General features: G+C 36.6%; 2 protein-coding genes across 6 annotated transcripts in view; both read left to right on the top strand.

Annotated features, from left to right (window-relative positions):
* The window catches only part of TENT2 (terminal nucleotidyltransferase 2), a 46,452-nt gene extending 30,041 nt beyond the window's left edge, over window positions 1-16,411 (top strand). For 2 of the 3 annotated variants that reach the window (XM_081944110.1, XM_081944111.1), the window contains 6 exons: window positions 975-1,018; window positions 3,389-3,469; window positions 9,346-9,482; window positions 11,992-12,083; window positions 13,640-13,719; window positions 14,751-16,411. In XM_081944110.1, coding sequence (XP_081800236.1) covers window positions 975-1,018; window positions 3,389-3,469; window positions 9,346-9,482; window positions 11,992-12,083; window positions 13,640-13,719; window positions 14,751-14,825 — 509 coding nt within the window. In that variant the 3' untranslated portion in view covers window positions 14,826-16,411. The remainder of the gene's footprint in view (window positions 1-974; window positions 1,019-3,388; window positions 3,470-9,345; window positions 9,483-11,991; window positions 12,084-13,639; window positions 13,720-14,750) is intronic. The other variant, XM_081944112.1, reaches the window with a different exon arrangement.
* Window positions 16,412-20,533: 4,122 nt separating this feature from the next.
* Window positions 20,534-23,493, top strand: part of CMYA5 (cardiomyopathy associated 5) — an 80,540-nt gene continuing 77,580 nt past the window's right edge. For all 3 annotated transcript variants that reach the window (XR_014174624.1, XM_081944108.1, XM_081944109.1), the window contains exon 1: window positions 20,534-20,667. Coding sequence is in view for 2 of the 3 variants with exons in the window: in XM_081944108.1 (XP_081800234.1) it covers window positions 20,564-20,667 (104 nt within the window). In the remaining variant the exon portion in view is untranslated. The remainder of the gene's footprint in view (window positions 20,668-23,493) is intronic.

The raw sequence follows: 23,493 nt of genomic DNA, 5'->3' as shown, positions 1-23,493 counted from the left end.
CAACTCACTGTGGCTGCTCTACAAGTGACATTTCTGCCAGGATGAAGCACTTGTCCCAGGGACACTGAGGGACAGAGCGCCCTGCTTCAACCCCCCTGTCCCCGTCCCCAATGCAAGCTCTGTAGGTCTAGAGATCCTCAAAAGGTAAGTGCATGATTGGTGATGAGGATAGGAGTTGAAAAAAGCACAAAGGGCCCAATGGGCGGGAAGCAGGCCCATGGTCTGGGATCCTGAGTGGGTGAGGGAGAGCACATGTTGTCATGGAAGGGAGAGGAGCCTCTGGAGGTCCCACGCAGGTGGGTTTTGGTCTGTACTAGGTTTTCCAGGACCTCTCCCTCCCCTGTGGTATCCAGTGCTCTGCTTAACAACTTGTGCAGTGATCAAATGGCTGCATCACAGAGAACTGGGGTTGAGGTTGTTAAGTCATACAATCATATGGTCACTTTGCTTAATGACCATCTAATTTGCAACTATAATGGACAGGCTTAATTACAGTTGTGAGTTGAGGAATACCTGTAAATAATAAAAAAATTGATTCATTGTTAATATTGATAGTGGCTATTTTTAGATAAGTTAAATTTTCCTTTCACTGAAAGCTAGACATTATTCCAGATACTACTGAGAACTTAATTTACACCTTAATCCCGTGTTGATAATTTAGAATTGCATAATCTGCAAAAACCTAAAAGCATTATGTGTATAATTAAATACAATGTCTTCGGTGTTGAAAATTTCACATGTCCCTGGATAAATTTATATTGCAACTTGGACTTAAGTGAGTGTCATATTCTTAAATGTTTAATCAGTTTTCTCACACATTTATGCACGTAATATGTTTAATTTAAAAAGCTAGAAATTTGATTTTTGGGATAAGCATTTGATCCTAAACTTTCAGTTCACACCACTAGTGTAGCTGGTATGTTGTTTTCTGTGAAATATATAAATCACAGTGATTTTAAACTTTTTTTTTATAGCCCTACCTGAACCTATCCTTCCATCCCTCCAAAAAAATTACCCAGTAAGTGCTTCTTATAAATTACTACATAATATGTTTATTAAAATGATTACCTTCCACATGTTGCTGTTACTTTGGGATAATGACAAAATATGCCTCTGACCATGTTTGTTACAACTCCACAATGCTCCAACATCTGCATAGAAAGTTCTCCTGCAGATTGACTCATTCACCCTTTTTAAATACAAATCAAAATTTAAAAGCCAATTCTGATTATGACCTTTGGCTGAGAAATAAGAACTACAGTATTTATTTCTCTTAAGTTGCATGCATGTCTTTTTTGTTAGCTGGTGGAAAAGGCAATACCAACATATTGGATTTCTCTTCCTGCAATGTCTATTCCAGAGGTTTGGGGAATCTCCTTGAGAAGATTTGGGAGGCATGTGTGGGGAGGCGAGTAATTGGATTGTTATGTGGTGTTTAGAACTGCAGCATATTACCTTATGAATTGAATTAAATACTTATTAGACACACAAGGAATTTGTCTCCGGTGCAGAAGCTCTCAGTTTACTGCAAGGCAATGAAATAATGATAATCATAATAATAATATAAAAAATAAGGGGGGGGGGACTGAAGAAGATAATAAGAAAGATTAATAATAATATTACAGTCATACTACATGGGTAAATAGACATAGACATGATCCATTCTGCATGACAGTATTGTGTAATCTCACCTTTTCTTGATGGTAGTTACCTTTTAATGTTTTATTATATTCAATTTGAACTTATTTTCATAATGATTTTTTGCTCTGCTTCTGCCCGACTTTAAAGTCTCTTGTGGCAGTACTGATAAATTATTATGCTAAAATATACCAAAACATTGATATATAATAGAAGTAAACTAGCATGCAGGATAAACTAGGATACTAAGAGCAAAGAGGATGATTAAAGAATGGCAGTTGCATAGAAAATGTAGAAGCAATTTAAAACTAACTCTGCTCCTCTTACATCAAAATAGCTAATTAAAATTTCCTGATTTCAGGATCACGTTTGGTAAAGTTAGAGATACATAGTAGGGCCACTCACTTAATTTTATTTTATAAAATTGCTATTGAAGTAAAAACTTGAACAAAAGTTTTCATTGAAATTAATGTATAGTGTAAAGGCTTTTGATATTTAAATCTTTAATTTAATTAAAGATTAATTAATCACAGTATTGGAATATTTCTATTTTCAGTTATGTTGAATCATTAAAAGATCCACACTATATGTGTTTATAATCTCAGTGGAAAAAATGCTTTTTAAAATGCTGGACATGCACAGTTATGTATCTAAAACAAGTATCTGTATGTTTTAAAATGTCTGTAAAGATCAGTGGAAATCTTTTTAACATAGCCGCATTTTAAACAAGTAGTTTAGCTGAGATGTGAGAATACCAAGCCTTAAAGTAATGTTTAAGATCAACAAAATAATATTTAATTTAACCATTGCAGTTTGCAGTTATACATGTCTTTCTACCTAAATATTTTCATAGTGCAATACATTTGAAATGGCACTATGTCATCTGTTTATCAATTCACACTGCTTATTTATATGTAAGGATTACGTTGCTTTGGATATAGTTCAAAATAGATTCTTTGGATCACGCAGAAGTATGAAAATGGCACCTTTGATTCATTAAAACAACCATGTCATTTTCCAGACTTACATCTCTGCTGCAGAAGCCATACACTTCTGGAATCAAATGTGGCTGCTTTATACGATATTGGGTTTGTGTTTCCATAGTTTTGAACTAAATCCAAAGCATTGCACAGCCATAATAACTGGACTGCTTTAAATATAGTTTATTTGGGGTATTTAACCTGGATCAATCTGCCAATAGGATAAGACTTTCAAAATTAATCCTACTGCAAGAATGGAGAGCTGTTATCAGTATAAGTACCGATTAAAGCTAGATGCTATCTTAATGGGCATTTTTCAATGCTGGATAAAATCCAGATAGTGTATGCCCTCAAGAAAATATATCAGAGACATTAATTGCTAATGCATCATTGTGTTCAAATCAACATGTAGGTCTACTTAGAACTGAGTTTAAAATTCTGTTCAAAATCACAGGAAGGAGCACTACCTGAAAATTGCTTCCGTAGGCATGTTTAACCAGAAATAAATAAAGCGGCAATTGCCAATAATAGCTCTATTTCAGAAGCAGTTTGTGACTGTACTATTATACACATCTGCTGAGATGTACATTTTAAAAATTTAGAAGAACAGCCCTTTTTGAGTAAAATATATAACAATTTGACCCAGGAAGAAGTAAAGGAGCTTAACATCCAGTATATTTTGTATATTTATCAAGGGGTAAAGTAGTGTGAAAATATTGCTTAGTTGCAGAAGTCATGATAGCACCCTGAAGTAAGCAAATGTTCCCAAGGACTTTTTTGTTGCAAGGTGCCTGGAAATGACCAGATGCCAGAGCACCTGGGAGCAAAGCACAGAGGAAGCAGAATCAAAGGTAAGGGACTTGCTGCATCAGATGCTATGTGGGACACTTTGGGGAGTTGCAAATGCCAGATGAGGTAAAGGCTGGAATACTGTAACCCATTAGATAAATTTAGTTTTCATTGTCCATAATTTGGCAAGAATCCTGAATAATCAGTGTTTATTTAAATGATTTGGCCTTGTATGTGGTTTTTTTGTTTATATTTTCTCCTTAATGCATTCATTGACATTTCCTGGGATAGTTTTCATATTGCTCCCTTTTTTAGGACAAAGGTTTTAAAGGTTTTTTAAAAAAACCTTTAAAATTGTAAGCCGACCAGAGTTACTCTGGGGCAAGATGGACGGCCAATAAATTAAATAATAATAAAATAAATAAGCTTGACTGAATCATTTTGCATTAATAACTATAGAAATTCCCGTTGTCTCTGTAGTACTCACTGTATGCTCCTGTGTTAGTCAACATAACTAGATTAGAATATCTGGTGTTTTCAGCTACAAAAAGAAGGAATGAATGATGTATTTCGGCCAAGGGCTGGATATTACCTTTTTTTTTTTAACACAAAATGGCATTTTTACATACTCAGAATTACATAAGCATAATAGCAATTTGGAGAGGTTTTTAGCTGCTGCACTGTTATGAACTACAGGGATCTTTGAAAAAGAGTTTTAGGTACTGCAGGCAAGAGTGAAATGGTCCATTCAACCAATTTGAAGTTATCTGTTTAGATCAGCCCAATTTGGGCATTCAAAATGGGATTTCCCTGTGAGCATTCCCAGGAATATCCCTTATCTTCCCCACATCAATATTACTCAAACTACAATTAACTCTTTCCATTTACATACAATACATAAAATAGATTTTTTGAGGCAGGCTTGTGTGTGATTGTTCTTGCCCACAAGGAAGTCAGTCACCTGAAAACTGAATAGAGCTGCATCTTTCTGGTTTCTGATGTCTTCAGGATGAATTCCTGTTTGATGAACAGAAGTACAGTAATTTAGTATAAGGGTAAAATGGTTTAAGGAGGAGGGATTTAGATGCATTGAACTAGATTATAGAAGATTAGAGAAGAAATGTCAGAGGACACTTGGTGGGCCATTTCAGGGAAAAGAAGGTTGCAAGTGTCAGTTTCATCTTTTGGTTGGGGGAATCTTTTGGTAAACACCAAATTTATATGTCTCAAAAGTGTTTTTTCCAGGAGGCAACTGGCCTTTGTTTTTTCCTTTGAAGACATTTCACTTTTCATCCAAGAAGCTTTTTCAGCTCTGATAGGATAGTGGGGAATGGAATAGCTGAGGAATCTTCTTGGAACTTTTGGGACAACTGTGACATGGATGACTGAGAATCTCTACAGACTTTTACCAAATGTATATGGACACAAGACCATGCCTAGCTGTGACTTTGAGAGGATGAGTAGGACCTGGTTTTGTTACTGATTGGGCAGCTAATATTGCTAAGAACTGCACTCCTGGATTTCAGATTAATAGCAGTGGGAAGTGGAGATGCTGTGGTTGACTTTCAAAGACATGATATTTGTGGCCAGGGATTCTGCTGCTAATGCGTTTAATTTAGCCATGCCTTTATGTTAATTTAGGATTTTGTTTAGTTATAGTTTATCTACATATAGCTGAACTAGAGCTATATAGGGTTAGTCTATATGTTGATTTAGGTATAATTTAGGATGCCTGTATATTAATTTAGGCAATGGGGACAATCTAGGGATTGTGCTGTTTCGCTTATTACCTTGCTATGTGGGGTAGCTTCCTGGGCTCTGGACTTGATGCCAACACTGGGTTTGGCATTCTCTTATCTGCTACTGCTGGGAAATTTCAGTTTTCATATATTGAGGATTGGATCCAAGAGAGTCCAGGTTTTTAAAATAATCATGGGTTTATTTCAAGTACAAGTTAACCTGACATGCATATATACTTATTTATATACTTCTGTCTTATATTTGTGTTGAATCAGATTTATTTTGTTTTGTTAAATCTAGAGAAAAAGCAGATCTGAGTCTAAAACATGAGTTATTTCTATCAGATGAAATTTCTGATTAAGTTCTATGAATTGTCACATAAATTGTCTCTTCCCCTGTTTTGTACAAGTGCATTTTTAGCAGTTACACAATTATGAGTCCTTTGCGGTTATGGCTTTATGTTATAACTAAACTCCCCCTCTGCCCCCTGCTTATCAAGTAAAATGTTCTTAATTTGACTATATTGTATGCTTTTTGGATAGGCATTTAACTAAATGCATTTGCATTTGCATTAGAAAATTAGAAATGAAGGCAAATTTATATTCAGGCATGGCTAATTGCTGGCATGATTAGTGCTATGTCAGAACTCACAGGGTGAATTTGAGTAGTAATTCCCTCAGTGCAGCCTATCTTACTGTTTTATTATGGAAATAAAAGGTGATGGCTGCATTTACACAAGCCTTAGGTTTGGAAGAGGTACAGTGCAATATAATAATAATTTTAAAAAACCATTTCCCTACACTTCCTTGACTTGTATTTTATAACAATCTTGAGCATCTAAAAACACTTCTTACTATACCCGTTTCTCAAAATGGCAAGGTAAATTCTTCTGAATCCCGCTAGAAGTGTTTAAAAGAAAATATTCCTCTCATTATCACATAGCAACCTGCATCATTTATAAATTTGGAAATTCATAAAATGGTCTGTTTAATTCTTCTGAAACTGACATAATTTATGTCTCTGAATTACATAATCTAAGTGAGTAGTTCTTTTTTTATACACTGTTCTAACAATTTTTCCTGAGGAGCCTCAGTTACACTATTTTGTGGGACAACTTAGAAATGGGATTATTTGCATTTTTTTAGAATGCAAACTGGCACAAAATGCAAGGAGACTCATGGAGGTTTCCTGTAGATATTAAAGGAGATTTATTTTTCCAGCCACCACAGTAGAAGAAACTGTTCAGCTGTCACTTTCTGCTGCTCTTATCTTGATAATTATCAGCTTTAAGAACAGCTGCTGTATCCATTGTTTATATATGTGTGTGCATTTGTTTGTGTACGTATATGTGAATACACATACATACACACACATATTGTATATATGCATTTAGTATCGTGTACTTTCTCCTTGAGAGAGAAAAATAAACCCCTGAATTCTACACATCACACAGATATTAATGTCCATTTCCCCTATTGAAATTGCTTGGATACTTTGTCTTACATATTTTTCTTTATTGTATCTTTCCGAAGTTCATGATAATTTTTCTAAAGTTATTGGGGGAAAACTCAATTTTTCAAATTTAACTGGGTTCATAAAACCATCACTGGTGACATGGTATATATCTTTTTACCATTTGGCAGAACAACGTAAATAAATGACGGATGCCAAAACGATCAGTTGTTAAGCTAACATAATTTTATTTTAATCGCCAAGCAGGAACTAATAGCTTATGAATCATCACAAGGCCATCAATTTGGTGTTGTATTCTTACCTCAGAATGGAATGGCATAGTGAAAGGAATAGTGGTGTTGTCCACCGGCGGCCTGCGGAACTGGCAGCAGAGTCGAATAGTGAGGAGGTTGGGGAGGAACGGGGGCCAGTCCTGATGAGGGCTGAGGAAAGCTCAGACAAGGGCTCTGGATCTGAAGCAGAGAGGGAGCTAGACAGCAGCGAGGCAGAGGAACAGCTGGAGCCTGTTCCCATGGTGCGTATGCACAGACCTGTCAAGACAAGAACAACTAAGAAAGCAGGGTCAACTCGAGTAAAGCCACACCTTGGAGGTGATTGGCCCCTCCCATAGGAAACAAAAGAGGACAAAATGGAGAGTGGGCTTTTGCAGGAAACAATTCGTTCATCGGTCTGGAAAGTTCTGTTTGTGAGAGATTCTGTGCCAAGTTTTGCTTTGCTCTGTGTTTGGACACTAGTTATCTGGCAGCACTCCTAACGAGATAAGGTGCATTTGGATAAACATTCCTCTGAAAGACTGATATGCCTTGCTGACTGTGAATGAAAGGAATTTACAGTCGTGTAAATAAAAGAGGTTTTGTCGGGACTAAGACTTTGCTCTTGCTTTCTAAGGAAGCCTGGGTCAGAACAAATAGCTCTAAAGTAGAGCAAAAATGTTGTTTATATTAAAGCAAAAAATATGTTTTTAAATTCAGTTATCTTCTTCTGTTGGCCTTGGCTTTGTCACCCCTTGTTGTAGTACATTGAGTAGTGAAGAACCTTTCAGAGGTGTCCTTTACCTCTAGAATGCTATGTAATTGATTAATAACATTGTTTAAGTTACTGCTTAATTTTTCAGTTCAGCTGAAACAATTGTTATGAATATTTGATAACAACTTGGATATGTTAGATGCAAATGAACCAGAATGATAAAGTCTAGAATTGATTCTTCCTATCACTACCTTTTTCAGAAAAGCTTATTTGAGGTGTAAAGATTTAATTCAGGATTGGTGTCCGCAGATCGAATATTAGATTGTTCAATCAAAATAAAAATGCATTTATTGTCTGGGATACATATATACGGGTAGCTATATGGCACAGGGCCAGGTTTTAATTTACTTTATTTAATTTATATATTTAATTTCTATAGCCGCTCAACTCAGAAACCAAGGGATTCTGAGCAGGACCACATCTCCGTAAAAACACCTATCTGTCCTACCAGGTCAGATAGGGTGATCACGTTCCTACTCCTTCCCTTACACATTGTCATCTTATGGGAAGTGGGCCTTTTCCATGGCAGCCCCAGCCCTGTGGAACATCCTTCCCCCTGAGGTGTGGCAGGTCCGTACCTTCCAAGCCTTCCAAAAAGTACCTAAGATCTGACTATTCCCCAAGCACTGGAATAGGGTGAAGTGGAAGAGAGGATTTAACAAGGAATTGCATGTGGAAGCTTAATTTTGGTGCTAGATTTTTTAATGTATATTGTTTTAATACATATACCGTATGCATTATTTGTTTTTATTATTGATCTTTTAATTATTGATTGGGAACCACCCAGAGTTTGATATAAGATGGGCAGCTACATAAATGTTTCAAATAAATATTAAAAGCTTTAACTACCCAAGACAGAAATTAAATATTGCAAGGAGATTCCTAAACTACCTCTTCCCTGTATTTCCCTTATCCATGTTTTCAGTGTATTATTTAGTTTTATTCAAATCAGAAAACATTATTTTAAAAGTTTTGATTTTAATGCACTTTGTCAGAAAAAGTAAAATCAATAAACAAGCCATCATCACTCTCTAGAAATATTTGTCATTTGAATCCTAATGCTCTGCAGAGAAACTCGGGTGTGCATATATGAAGATTTCTTGTTCAGGTGGATGCTGGGTTGTATTCCAGCACTTTGTTCTCTTGTTTCATTTTAAGGGGCATTTCTAATTACCAGGCAGCATAACCAACCTTTTCCTTACTTGCTATATAAATCAGCAAAAGAATCCAATTAAATGTGTACAGTTTTCTTTGCATTAAAAAAAGAAGTAACTTAGGTTGGCAGGTAATGCTCCAAAGCCTGAAGATTTAGGAAATTTATGAATGGTAGGATGATAACCAAAACCAACTAAAAGCTGGTATTCCAGAACTTTCAGAAATCTTTCAACTTCTCTCTTGCACAGACTTTGTACTTTTTTCCACAGCATTGTGTAATATGAAGATTAGAAAAGCAGGCAACAACATGCTAAAAACTATTAATATTATTTATTTTGTAGATGAGAGACTTGCGTATTGATTTTTTAAGAGTCTGATAAAATTGGCACATTAGCTAAAGTAGGGGTTCAATATGTGAGTAGAACTTGTCTGTATGTCAGATGAATGTTTCCTTTTGAAAATATCTGAACGGATTATAGACAACATCATCTTTTGGTCCATAGGTTGGACTTTAGCTTCTACTTTTGTTTCTTTGTCTTTACAGGGATCTTTTGATCCTACTATGCAGCTGCATCTTGTGCATCGAGCACCGTGCACCATCCCTCCTTACGTTTCAAAAAACCAATCTACACTTGGAGAGCTATTGCTAGGCTTCCTGAAATACTACGCTACAGAATTTGAGTGAGTGATCAACTTTTCATTGTAACAAATTCTCTGGTTGCTTTGTTCTGTCCTGGTTGCAGTTTATATAGAGGAGTTCCAAATCCTCTCTATTTTCATTTAAGGAGCAAAGGGTTCCTTTTGGGTAATTTGTTTATAATGGTAAAAGAAATGTGTATAGAGATAAGCTAAATGCTTGCATGTACAGGCTGTCTTAAAATGTACGACATAATCTACTAGTGAGATTACGCAGTCTCTGGTTCTGATTTCTATGGAGATCCTCATTCATCCAGATCATGGTTGTCCGAAAGGTGCTTTTTCAAGAGGCAACTGGACTTTTCTTTTGTTTCTTTGAAGATTTTTTGCTTCTCATCCAAGAAGCTTCTACAGCTTTCTAGTTGACTGCCATTCTTTTTATTGCCTGTAAATAAATTCTGCAGAACGGTGTGGGAAGTGACCAGTATTTTCAGGACTAGCTTTACGTTTCTAAACTTCTTGGAATTTGTAACATTCCTCTGTGCTTTGAATAGGTGATAGGAAAATTATGAGTTGTGTCTCCTAGATGGATTTTGATCAAATTTGAAGGAGACAGATATGAAGAATAGACAGGAAATGCAGTCTTTGCAGTGCTCCAGTTTCTGGAGAAGTCAGGAGGGCAGAGCATGTGCTGCATGAAGCTAACAGAAAGTGCCCAGACCCAGGCAGGGCATTCTTCAGAGCTGGGATGAGTTACAGTAGCTGCTAGTCACTTCAAGCCTGACAGCTGGCCAGCCTACAGCTCAGACAGGACAATGACTGATGCCACATCTGTATAGGAGAAAGTGTTCTCTACCTTGTATGCAAAGAGATACCCCAACCATCCCCTCCATTAGTGGAATAGCAAAGATTTTATGGTTTCAAAACTGATCAGAAATGGCTGGACCAAGGCTAAGAAAACAGGTGGCTGGCAATAACTTCAGGCACATGGATTAAAATCTGGGATTTCCAGAAAAAAAACACAGTCGGAAAAACTAGAACACATGCTTTTGAAGGAATTAGGGTTTCATTTCTGTCTGCAAGTACACCAATTGTGTATATTGCAATATACTGTATTATGCATATCTTGGGTTGTGTTTGAGGAAATTGGTATCTTTTGTGATTTTAAAACAATAACTTGAAATTTCATTCTATTCTTTTTAAAGTGAGTTTTTTTATTTGTAATACATCAGCTTGTGCTCTGCTTGGAACATTGTACCTTTTATGAAATTGGGCCATCTTCCAAGAAAGGACCAAAACTTAACTTTTACACTCAATTCTATATGAACAGGAAGTGGCACTGTTGGAATTGTTTCTTTTTTTCTTTTTCAACCATTCATGTACCAGAATAATGTCTGAGCTAATCTAGTTAACCTGCCAGGATAAGGGAGGCGATATCTGGTGGGGTACTTATTGGAAGATGTATGATGGCAGCAGGATCTCCCATGTTGCACTACTCCAAAACAGCAGACAGACTCCCATGTGAAGATTCAGAGGGTTTCTAAGACCTCTGGGCATCTACCCTTAGGATTTAAATCTTTATTTTTAAAACAAAAGTATTGTCTTGTGCCTTGTACACACAGGCATAGGCATATATTTTTTCCTGTTTTCTAAACATTTCTAAACTTGTTTAGCAAAGATAATAGAGGCTTGCTTGTGGTTTTAATTTCTAGCTTCTGGGCTTAGATTAGAATTCTCTAGGGGATTCTCTAGAGATCTGCTGGGATCTTACTGGGAAGAAATGTATGTTATTGGGAAGAAATGTTTACCTGCCTACCATTAGAAAATTTATTGAGCGACAACTTGTCACATTCCGAAATTGTTGTGCCTGCAGCCAGGGCATCCAGTCCAGCCACCGCAATATGACCCACTGACCGCTTCAGTTAAAGAAAATAAGATGCTTAATTGATTATATAGTGTCCTTTGATTCAATCGTAAACTGAAGACTGCACTTAGAAAAAAGGGAATCCCAGAATATCTCATTCTCCTCCTTAGAAATTCAGGACTAAAGGCCAGTTCTCCCCCCCCCCCCCCCCCGGTCCAATGTAATTTTAATTCAGCAGCCTTGTACATGATTTACTTCCTCTTCCTGGACCCAACCATCGTATTTCTATTTCTAAGGGACACAGATAGGAACTTGGGTTAAAGTCCAACTTTTCTAGGATAGTAGTCCACTCTAATATTTAATAGCAATAGCAATAAGACTTATATACCGCTTCATAATGCTTTTACAGCTCTCTCTAAGCGGTTTACAGAGTCAGCATATTGCCCCCAACAGTCTGGGTCCTTATTTTACCCACCTCGGAAGGATGGAAGGCTGAGTCAACCTTGAGCCGGTGAGATTTGAACTGCTGAACTGCAGCTAACAGTCAGCTGAAGTAGCCTGCAGTACTGCATTCTAACCACCGCGCCACCTCAGCTTAAAAATCATCCCCCAATGGCTTTTACATGACAATTTACATATCACATTTTATTCAAACATTTTAGACAACAATTTCCCCTTTTTGTTTGCTAGTTGGAACAATAAGATGATTTCAGTTCGTGAAGGCAAAGCTATTCCAAGACCGGATGGTATTGAATGGAGAAACAAATTCATATGCATAGAAGGTAAATACTACATCCTTGTCATAGTTTATGTTTTCTAGAACTATATATTCTCTGCTGGTATAAAGTCATTTTTGAGTTTTTTATTTAATTTTTTGGTAATTATAATTTTTATAATTTTTAGTTTTGCTTCTGGGTGAGCGTAGCTCACTCTGGGACTCATGGGCATTACATCAAGGGTGAGACAAGATTTTGCCCCCTTTTTTTTCTTTTTGGTGCCTTGATTGTGGGCAACTGCATGGACTAATCCTTAAAGTTTTCTTGGCACGGATTTCAGATGTGGTTTGGCATTGCCTCTTTCCTAGGGCTAAGAGAGAGTGACTGGCCCCAGCGGGTTTTATGCTTAAGGCAGGATTAGAACTCACAGTCCCTCCCAATTTCTAGCCTGATGCCTTAACCTCTACACCAAGTGGCTCCTTTGTAGCTTTGTTGTGCTTTATTTAAATTGCCCCAAATGGAAAATTTGGGGATGTTTGCAGAGAGGTGCTGAGAGTAATATCTAGGTCCTCGACTGCCTACTTCTACATTATATGGACATGGTATGAGGAACCTCAGGCTTATATATTCTTTCCCTGTGTGTGATTAGGAGTTTAATATTTAGTATTTTAGTATTTTGATTTGTGGAAATCATTGTTTATCATTTTATTAAACAGGCTAATTATATTCCTATCTGTTGTTTTAAATAATGATGATGATGATGATGATGATGATGATGATGATGATAATGTATTTATCCAAAATAAAAACAGCCCTTCACTAAAGAAAGACAGAAGCAATATATAACACATGCCAAATTTTGATGTGGGAAGAGAACATTCTGGAAAACTCTGGAATGCCCCCCTTTCCTCCAGACAATATTGAATCATTTAACAATCCCAGGGATGGTTTCAGGAACTTAATCCTGAATCCCATTAATTAATTAATCCTGAATCCCATTAATAATCCCATTCCGAATTGTTCCAATTTCAGAGGTTTTACTTCTTGAAATCACCAACCCATTCCCAGAAAGCACAGAATGGGACGAGGTTCAGCATTGTCCCAAGGGATGTTGAATTGACCATGCCACTGCTGGTTATAAATAATTTCTGAAGAACTTTCAGGAAAGCCATGCTTTCACCTATTTATAGAAGGTCTTATGTGTGGGAGCTATATATTCCTTTGAAGTTGTACACCACTTTTAAAAGTGGTTTCATTTTTGCTCTGCTTTCAACTGTTGAAGTAGGGATTTTTTTTTCTAGAAATGTCTTTTTAATAATAAACTAGCAAAAAATTTAAAACTTTCTAAATGTGCATTAATTAAAATTCTGTGTTTAGGGATAGATGTAATCGAGGGATATGTAATCAGTTAATAAAATGCACTGACAAAGATTATTTTGATCTTTCCTTGCAAAATAAAATATATTAAGTTTAAAAACAGCATTGTGAAAATAGTTTCAAATAATGTCAATTATTCCAACAGGATTTTCCATAGGTGTATAGTTATAGAACTGCTTCTTTATACATATAGATACATTGATATATAAATATAAATAAAATAATATATAATTCAATTTTTCCAGAACCTTTTGATAGAACAAATACTGCTAGAGCAGTACATGAAAAACAGAAGTTTGACGTGATCACAGATGAATTTCAAAAGGTAAAAGTACATACAATCTAATAAAATGTTTTAAAGTTATTTGTGTGTAACAATTGTTCCAAGAAAAAAAAAATGTCTGTAATAGGCACAATGTATATATCTATTCTCTTCATTTTTTAACACTTTGCTTTTCCAAAATGCAACTTGCATTTCCAAAACAACAATATACTTGACAAATGTGTTTCATTGTTGGAGTTTTCTTTCAATAAGGTAGTTTTATGACAAACAGTTCTCTTCAGAGGACAAAAAAAAAATGCCAATCAGTCCAAAATTCTCTGGATTGTGGCATCGTTATTTTAGTTGTAAGTCTATCACAGTAAATTCCTCTTTAATATACTTTGTTTTTCTTAGTTTGACTCTTAAGAATTGCTTAAGTAGTTACTTTGGCATCTTGTTCGGCTGTCGATTGATTTTTATTTATAAAGAGGAAATGTGTGAAGGGTTGACAATGAGGAATTCATTCTGTCAGTAGTCAGTCAGTCAGTCAGTCAAGATCTTGCCCTTTGTTCATATTCCTCTTTTCCCCTGTGTTCAATGGGCTGAATAAAAAATGACTGACCCAAGACACCTTATGGTTGGACTTGAAGTGGAGACTTACTGTTGCCAGGATTAGGGTTAGGCAATAAGTGCCTAACCTGAATTTCTAAATTGAAGTAATTTTTTCTGTGCAATTCTGAATCCACAGAACTGAAAAGTTCTTTGTTTTTGAATTACATTACAGTTACAGTTTAATTACAGAACTACATTTTGTATCTGTTTCGATTGGCTGTAATCGATTTTGGGAAGATAATTGTAGGGCAGAGCAGAAAGCTATAATATATTTTAAAAATATCCTTTCAAATAGTTTAATACATCATGAAATTTTGCTTCTCAGAAATTTTTAAGAGTTTTTATTAAAGGAAACATTTAATGCATTTTTATATGTCCTTATTATTATTCTGAGTCTTAATATTCTTTTGATGTTGTAGTATGATTTTAAAAGTATGGCTATACTGAACTAACATAATTGTATGATCCGTTCTATCCCATAGTCGTGGCAAAGGCTGAGAGACAGGAAGGATTTGAACTGCATACTACCTGTAAGAGGAATTATACAAAAAAGATGATTGGCCTCACTAACTGGACTTTTCTGAAATACAGCATATAAATACATGAAATGCCCGGGATGTGATTTTTCTCCCTTCCCTGCTGCACTTTTTTTAAGAAGATATTTTTCTTTCAGATTTTTGGTAGGAAAATTTTTTGTAAGAATTCAAAGAAGATTGCAACCTTTATGACATTAAATCAATTGAACACTGGCTTCTGGAGTTATTAAATCAGTGACCAATAAAGAAACTACTGCTGTAATACGAATTTTGCAAAATCTGTTGCAGTTTGATTTCCTGTTACTATGTATTGTAGTAGTTTATGCATCCACACTAAATACTAAAACAGAAAGATGAATGTATGACAGCCAGCAGTGATATTAAAAATATATATAATGGTGTACTTTTCCATAAGAGTAAGAAGTACAAGCCAGTAGGCTCTGCTTTACAACTACTAATTATAATATGCACTTTAGCTCATTCCAATTTTAATACCATAGTAATAAACACCAGCTTTTAAGCAATATTAACAACTTGGTCCTGATTATTCCTATCGATCCAGGCTGATTCTCATTGAAATCATGGCCTATGCTAATTGCATACAAGAATCTATTTTATTAGATGCTGCTGTATACAAGAACAAAAATCTTCACAATGAAAAATAAATATTGAGAAATATATATATATATATTTATTTTGATTTGATATTTCCCAAATATGCAGACTTTTATCACAGGAAACATTCAGTAATAAGAGGCCCTAGCTGTTGTCTGAATTAGTAGGTCCCAAATATGCAATTACTGTCGTTTTGAAGAATTTCTATCTGGGGAACCTTAGTTGAAATTTTATAACTAGAGTTCAGTAATATTTAGGCTGTAGTGTCAGATTACTATATTCTAGTGGTTGTGTACAGTAGTGCCTTTCCGAGGGAGTAAAAAAAAAAAAAGGCCTAGGTACTGCAGATCTGAATTTTTTGACTTTTTTTTTCTTTTTACAAAGTGTAGTAGCAGGAGTTTGTTACTCTTTTCAGTCCAAAGGTAGCTTTAAACTATTATGAAGCAGATGGAAAGCAAGCACAATCAAGAGTGATGGTCCTCTTAATTGCACTTCTAATATAACATGAAAAAATGAAAACCTGCAAAGGTGGTACTGCTGCCTGTACATCCCAGCTATATAAAATCCTCGCATCACAATAAGAAGTGTACTCTGCATTTCTTCATATGCTTTGCTCCAAGATGTGGATCTGCTCTCAGTCAGGCTTTCAACATTTTCTTTCTGTATCAATAATGTACTGATGATTGCTAATCGTAACTGCTACAATAAAGTTATTTTTATTTTTGTTTCTATGTGAATATTAGAGCCGCTATATAACTTGAGATTTAAAACAAATCTTAAATTTTAACTTTTTTTCTAAAAAAGTTTAGGACTTCTTTTAGATCTGCTGTAGCACAATTTGTGCCTCTTATATTTATTGCAGACCAAGTACTATGTTAACAAATAATTACTTTTCATTGGTGTCAACCTTGCATTTCTTTTTTAAGTTTAAACATTTTATTGTGTTAAGTGGAATAAAGTTTCTCTGTTGAAAATAAAGCAGTTTTGTTATATGGGCTTGTTTTCTTTCAGTCAGTTGTTTAATTTCTTTTTCCTTTTCTTTCCTTAGCTTAAGCTATTAAGGTAATCATGTATAGCCTTGCACAATTCTGTCATTTGTGACCTTAGTATATTAAAACATCGCACACCAGATTTGTGCAATCCTTGGAGTTTAGTGTGCACAAACATACTACCTCTATGCAACACTTAAAGCAGCTGTGGCTTTTCCCCAGGTTTGGGTGATGGTTTTAAGGAGTTGCAGAAAGATGTTAAATTTACATCCTTCTGCATCCAAAGGGCTACACAGTGCAACATCTTGGCAGTGAACTTCCACTTTGTATTGTATTGTGAATGCAGGAAAAACAACCTGCAGCTTCAGTTAATTTCACCAAACCCTTAGAGCAATTCCACAACTTTGGGCAAATCGTTTTAGAGCTCTGCCAAGAGTGATTTCCCTTGTAGCCTACTGCTTGGAGGAAAGGTTAAAAAACACTATTACCACAAAGAGCTATGTTTCTCTCCCTATTATGACCCCACTTTTGAATTTGGCTCTCTATTTCCTGCCTCATTATAGGTTCTGGATTCATCAGTCACAAGGTGTACTAGCTTTTATATAAGGGCACCTAGCTGCTTGAAAGTAAAGGGGAATTGTGTGTGAAAGAGGCAACAGAGGCAGAGGCAGTACTATTGCCAAATGGTCCGGGCAAATTGCATGGCTGATGTTTGCATATCCAATTAACATTTGTTATACTAGGTGAATTTAGATCTCAATATTAGTTTTCAGGTTTCTAGATTAGCAATCACCGATAAGCCAAAATCCACAGAACCAGGCTTCCCTAATAGTCCAGTACATCTGGGGATATTTGTATCTAGAGGGGGAAAATGACCTGCCAGAGTGTTCTCTTATAAGAGTTAACATTTTCTGCAAGTAAGGAACTTTGTTTATTTTCAAAGTTATGGCTTTACAGACCAATAAGAAAGGTTGCAGAATTTATACAACGTTGTGCTACCTATTCACAGTTTTGCAGGAAAAAAAATCTTTCCCAAGATTAAGGAGCAAAGAGTACCTATCATAATGTAGTCATAGGCTTGGACTCGGCCAAGAAACATAACTTTTTCTAGTGAATGGCTTGGAAAGACAATTTGAATTACAACACACAGTTTTTATTTTAGAGGATATATGCAAAGCAAAGGATAGATTGTGTATTTAATTTGATCACATGACCTGGGCTCCACCAACCTATTAAAAACAAAGAGCTCCAAAAACATTCTTAAAAACAAATAGTTGTTTGGACTACTGACCTTAGGGAAGCAGTTGCAGCCTAAGTGTCCACCCTGATTGGTGTTATGTTTTGGAACAGACTATTTACACCAATATGTCATTTGATACACTACTCGGTATCATTTGTGAAAAAAGAAATGAAAAAATATGCAGGGTTTCTAACAAATGAGTAGTCTATCAAATGACATTCACCACCACCACCTCCTTTCTGGACAAATGATTAAAATATATAAATATAATAAATCCAGTTATTCCTCAGTTTTCGTAATTCACATCAAACATGTTCTATTGGTAGCTTTTTTTTGAAGGACTCAAGAAACTACAGTGGGGCAAAAAAGTATTTAGTCAACCACCAATTGTGCAAGTTCTCCCACTTAAAAAGATGAGAGAGGCCTGTAATTGGCATCATAGGTAGACCTCAACTGTGAGAGACAAAATGTAAAAAAAAGACCAAACAATCACATTGGCTGATTTGGAAATAATTTATTTGCAAATTATGCTGGAAAATAAGTATTTGGTCAGTATCAAAAGTTCATCTCAATATTTCGTTATATATCCTTTGTTGGCAATGACAAGAGGTCAAACGTTTTCTGTAAGTCTTCACAAGGTTGGCACACACTGTTGCTGGTATGTTGGCCCATTCCTCCATGCAGATCTCCTCTAAAGCAGTGATGTTTTGGGGCTGTCGCTGGGCAACACGGACTTTCAACTCCCTCCAAAGTTTTTCTATGGGATTGAGATCTGGAGACTGGCTAGGCCACTCCAGGACCTTCTTACGAAGCCACTCCTTCATTGCCCGGGCAGTATGTTTGGAATCATTGTCATGTTAAAAGACCCAGCCACGTTTCATCTTCAATGCCCTTGCTGATGGAAGGAGGTTTGCACTCAAAATCTCACAATACATGGCCCCATTCATTCTGTCCTGTACACAGATCAGTCGTCCTAGTCCCTTTGCAGAAAAACAGCCCCAAAGCATGATGTTGCCACCCCCGTGCTTCACAGTAGGTATGGTGTTCTTTGGATGCAACTCAGCATTCTCTCTCCTCCAAACACGACGAGTTGTGTTTCTACCAAACAGTTCTATTTTGGTTTCATCTGACCATATGACATTCTCCCAATCCTCTTCTGGATCATTCAAATGCTCTCTAGCAAACTTCAGATGGGCCCGGACATGGACTGACTTAAGCAGGGGAGACGTCTGGCACTGCAGGATCTGAGTCCCTGGCGGCGTAGTGTGTTACTGATGGTAGCCTTTGTTACGTTGGTCCCAGCTCTCTGCAGGTCATTCACTAGGTCCCCCTGTGTGATCCTGGGATTTTTGCTCACCGTTCTTGGGATCATTTTGAGCCCACGGGGTGAGATCTTGCGTGGAGCCCCAGATCGAGGGAGATTATCAGTGGTCTTGTATGTCTTCCATTTTCTAATTATTGCTCCCACAATTGATTTGTTCACACCAAGCTGCTTGCCTATTGCAGGTTCAGTCTTCCCAGCCTGGTGCAGGTCTACAATTTTGTTTCTGGTGTTCTTTGACAGCTCTTTGGTCTTCACCATAGTGGAGTTTGGAGTGTGACTGAGGTTGTGGACAGGTGTCTTTTATACTGATGACAAGTTCAAACGGGTGCCATTGATACAGGTAATGAGTGCAGGACAGAGGAGCCTCCTAAAGAAGAAGGTACAGGTCTGTGAGAGCCAGAAATCTTGCTTGTTTGTAGGTGACCAAATACTTATTTTCCACCATAATTTGCAAATAAATTATTTCCAAATCAGCCAATGTGATTGTTTGGTCTTTTTTTTTACATTTTGTCTCTCACAGTTGAGGTCTACCTATGATGCCAATTACAGGCCTCTCTCATCTTTTTAAGTGGGAGAACTTGCACAATTGGTGGTTGACTAAATACTTTTTTGCCCCACTGTACACAAAGTTGTGGAGACTTTGGATCTTCGTGTCCCCACTCTTTCATTGTATAAGGTCATGCTCATGCCTGGTAGAAAGTTGGAATTGTTGCCCTTTCATGTGTTATGTACAATTCCTCAAGGAAGTGGTAAATTCAGACGGTAAGAAATATGATGGCCCTTAATGTTGTTTAACCTGATTGGTTACCTGATTAACAAAGCTGGACTTGGAAAAGCAGTCTTTGTTGCAGAGAGGAACCTAGGAAGAAATAACAAATAATTTTCAGTTGAATATCCAAATGTACCTGGTCTGAGTAAAGAACATCTTTAGCCTCCTAATTGAAGAGGGTTAGGGTTAGGGTTAGGGTTGATCAATAACATGATTGTTTCCTCAAGAACCTCACCATCATTAACAGAAGCTTCAGTTGGCTCCTGCATATTGCTTAGCTACAACCAAATAGGACATGGGAAAATCTGAAAAGGAGCAAGCAAGCACATATGAAAAGTGACCCATTTCAGTAGGTTGTTGATTCATTGCTGAACAAGCAGAAATTAATGAGGAAGTTTGGGAGACTATATGAAGTTTTTAGGAAAGACAGGGTAGAAATGGCAATCGCCTCAATCCAGCGAGAGAATGTGGAATGTCCGTTTGAGTTTGACCAGTCGTCCCTTGATTTTGATGTATATGAGAAATTCTATTTGCTACTAAAGGCCTAATGATGGCCTGTGACTAAACCAGGATCAAGATCTGAGACATCAGAGCGGCCTTCAGTTTAGAGTCTGTTTTGACCCTAGAAACAAGGTGGTGTTAGGACCCAGCATTCAGTTCAAGGTGGCAGTAGCAGTTTGTTTCAACTTTCTGTTCTATTTAAAGACCTCTCCTGAGTCAGGAGAGCCACTAAGCTGTGGTGGGTGACAGCTTGCTTCTGGCAACTCTGGAGAATATCGAGTAGAAGGGAGAAAACCTAGCAGAGGAAGTACCTGGGGAGAAATGGAGGCGGACTGCATCTCAGAATGTGATGAATCACTTGATATTTCTGTGGAAGATGAAGAGGAGGAAGAGGATGGGTCACAGGGTGAAGGATTTAACAACAGGTATTGTTCTTCAAAGAAAATAAAAACCACCCGTGCCAGATTGAGAAGTTTTGGGAAACTGGACAAGGAGCAAGAGCTTTATGCAAATGCAGTGAGCCTTAGTGGAAATAAAGTGTGAAGAATGAGAGGGATTTTCATGGTAAATGTAAATGTAGGCGGTTGTGTTTTTGTCTGCACCAAAGGCATTTTTCTATTTAAAGATCTGACGTTGAGCCCTTAGATTTGGCATCTCCTCCTCCTCCTCTTCCTCCCTCCTCCCTAGCTGGGCTGTCAATGCAACTCAATCACTACAATACTATGAGATATACCTGTGTACAGGAGAAAAAATGTACAAGTGTAAAATGACAGAGAGTAAAAGAAAGACCTTGAATTTGTTCAGTGAAAATTATGAGGAGGTTCTGGATGATTACAATGGGGAAGAAGTTTGAAGTCAAAGGATCACTAACTTTTAGGGAATTCCATTTACATTTGTGTTTGGAGTCTGTAACCACTTACTTCCCGGCAAGTTGTGCATGGCTTGCTTAGTCTGGTAGTATCTGAGCACTACTGTAGTTTTATGGAGGAGTTTGAAACATACAACAATTTTAACTTTTAAAGAAAGACAATGTTTAGAAAAGAACATTGAATAAATGGGCTTGAACCATAGATCCAGATTCTAACCAATATCTAAAAGAGAGGTGGGCACCATATTGATATGCACGTTCTGATATACACTCTGTAAAACACATAATATGTAAAATCAGCATGGTCAGAATTATGTGTGTGTGTGTGGGTAAAATAATAAGAGTTGAAAGACTTTGAAAGTCATATGTTCAAAGTCCTGCTCAAATTAGGAATTACAAAGGAATGTACAACTATAGTCTTCCTAGCAAATGGTCAACTCAGTTTAAATTTTTCTATTGTGACTCTGCTTTCTCTGCCTATTACTGTCAGGTAAATGAAATTAGCTGCTCTCTACAAGAATTTGTTGTTATTCCTATTTTATTAAAACAGTTCATTCAGACATAGGTTGCCAAGCATACCTGCAAATCTTTTTTGGAATTTTTTTAGCTGTGAATAACCTGGGGCATTTATCTCAAATACGTGGGGGAACCAGAAAGAAAACAGGTGACCCAGCTTCCTAGGACATTCCCTAAGCCCGTGATGGTGAATCTATGGCACATGTGCCCAAAGTAGCACACAGAGCCATGTCGCCTGGTATGTGCGGCGTCACCTGTTCCTCTTCTGGGTTTCTGGCATGCATGCGCACGCAACGATCAGCTGGCCTTTGTGCACATGAAGTGCTCCCTTTTCAGCACTTGGTGTCTTGCATGCTCGCGTGCTGCCCATCACTGCCCTAAGCTCTGAGGCCAACCTTGTGAAACTGTAGTGTCAGATTTGCATCTGTCTCAAGTGAGGGCTTGAAGATGGTTTACTATACACATAGAGGAAAAAAGTATTGAAAACTAATCTGGAGTAGTACACAGATCTTGTAGGACTTTCGAAACTTTGAAAGATTATGTTCACCAAATAAAAAGATATTTCTGGCAGTTTTATAGCTTTAATCTCAAGGTATGATAAATGTTCCAAGTAATCTGAAATATTATTTCCATCCATGGAATTTAGTTGGAAGAAACAGTTACATCTGTAAAGGTAGCTTAAATATAGTTAGATGAACAATTGTCTGTTTTTCCTGCTTTGAGTATAAATGGCTTCAAGGAGGATTAGACAATGAATAATTGTATTTAATGTTTTTATTAATTTTATGAGAAATGCTGAAATTAAAGCAACAAAATAATTATCAAATGTGTAGCATCTTGAATAAGTGAAATAAAACTACAATTTTTTTTCTGAGCATGTAAACAATGTAAAAGAAATGTAGGCTCCTCAATTATCATGGCTTAGCATATTATTCTCATGTAAATAATTTATATTAACAATAATAAATAAATCCTGGTTAGTTCAAAGACATTTATTTTCAGGCATGAACACATAGATTGAAATCCTAAGTGCACCCCCCTTTATATAGCTATTCAGAATGTTAGCAATTCACTACAATTTCCATCTGTCTAGACATTATAATAGAGTAAAATGTGGCCAATAATATTCCCAAACTGTTGTGGCCAAATAACAAGTAATAAATATGATGGAGAAACTTGAACTCAAATTTAACCACACAAAGAACTGACTTATTAGCTTAATTTCTACTGTCTTTTTATTAGTTGGATTTACAATTAGATAATCTTTATTTCATTAACAGAAGTTGTACATTAGATTTTTGGGGCAGAAAAGATAAACATATATTACAAACGGAATGAATTTAAATTTTACCATTACTGTGATTATTTTAAAACAAAACCTTCCACAATCATTTTTAATTGCAGACAATAAGTTCATAATATCTAATTGGTATTAGTCTACTAAGAATATTGGGTTCTGCACTATGGATGCATAATTTAATTAGCAAAATGGATTCTCTGTGTATGGGTGTGCAGCTTCTGCAAAGCAATGCTTAATGGAAATGACTTGTGTTGTTTGCTAAAAATGTTGGATGTTTCTGGGAACTCGCCCAACTTTGCTGTGCGCTTCTTTTGTATAGCAATAAATGCTTTTTACAAAATCTATCTAGACATTTATCAGTAGGCTGAGATAAAATTGAGTTAGAGGCATAAGAGCAGAAGATGCATCATAGTCTGGGACTGCTAAAAGATTCTTAAAATCCAGTACAGCCAATCTCTGTGCTGAAAGTAGGATTGCATTTTGGGGGAAACAGAATGGAGGCTTTCAAAATCAGCAGGTCCTCTGTGCCCTCCAAAAAAACCACTAATACCTTCTTGTTTTGTGATC

This window comes from Natrix helvetica (genome assembly GCF_964273705.1).
Source record: "Natrix helvetica genome assembly, chromosome: 2".
Classification (NCBI taxonomy): Eukaryota; Metazoa; Chordata; class Lepidosauria; order Squamata; family Natricidae; genus Natrix; species Natrix helvetica.
This window is presented reverse-complemented; position numbering and strand designations above follow the sequence as displayed.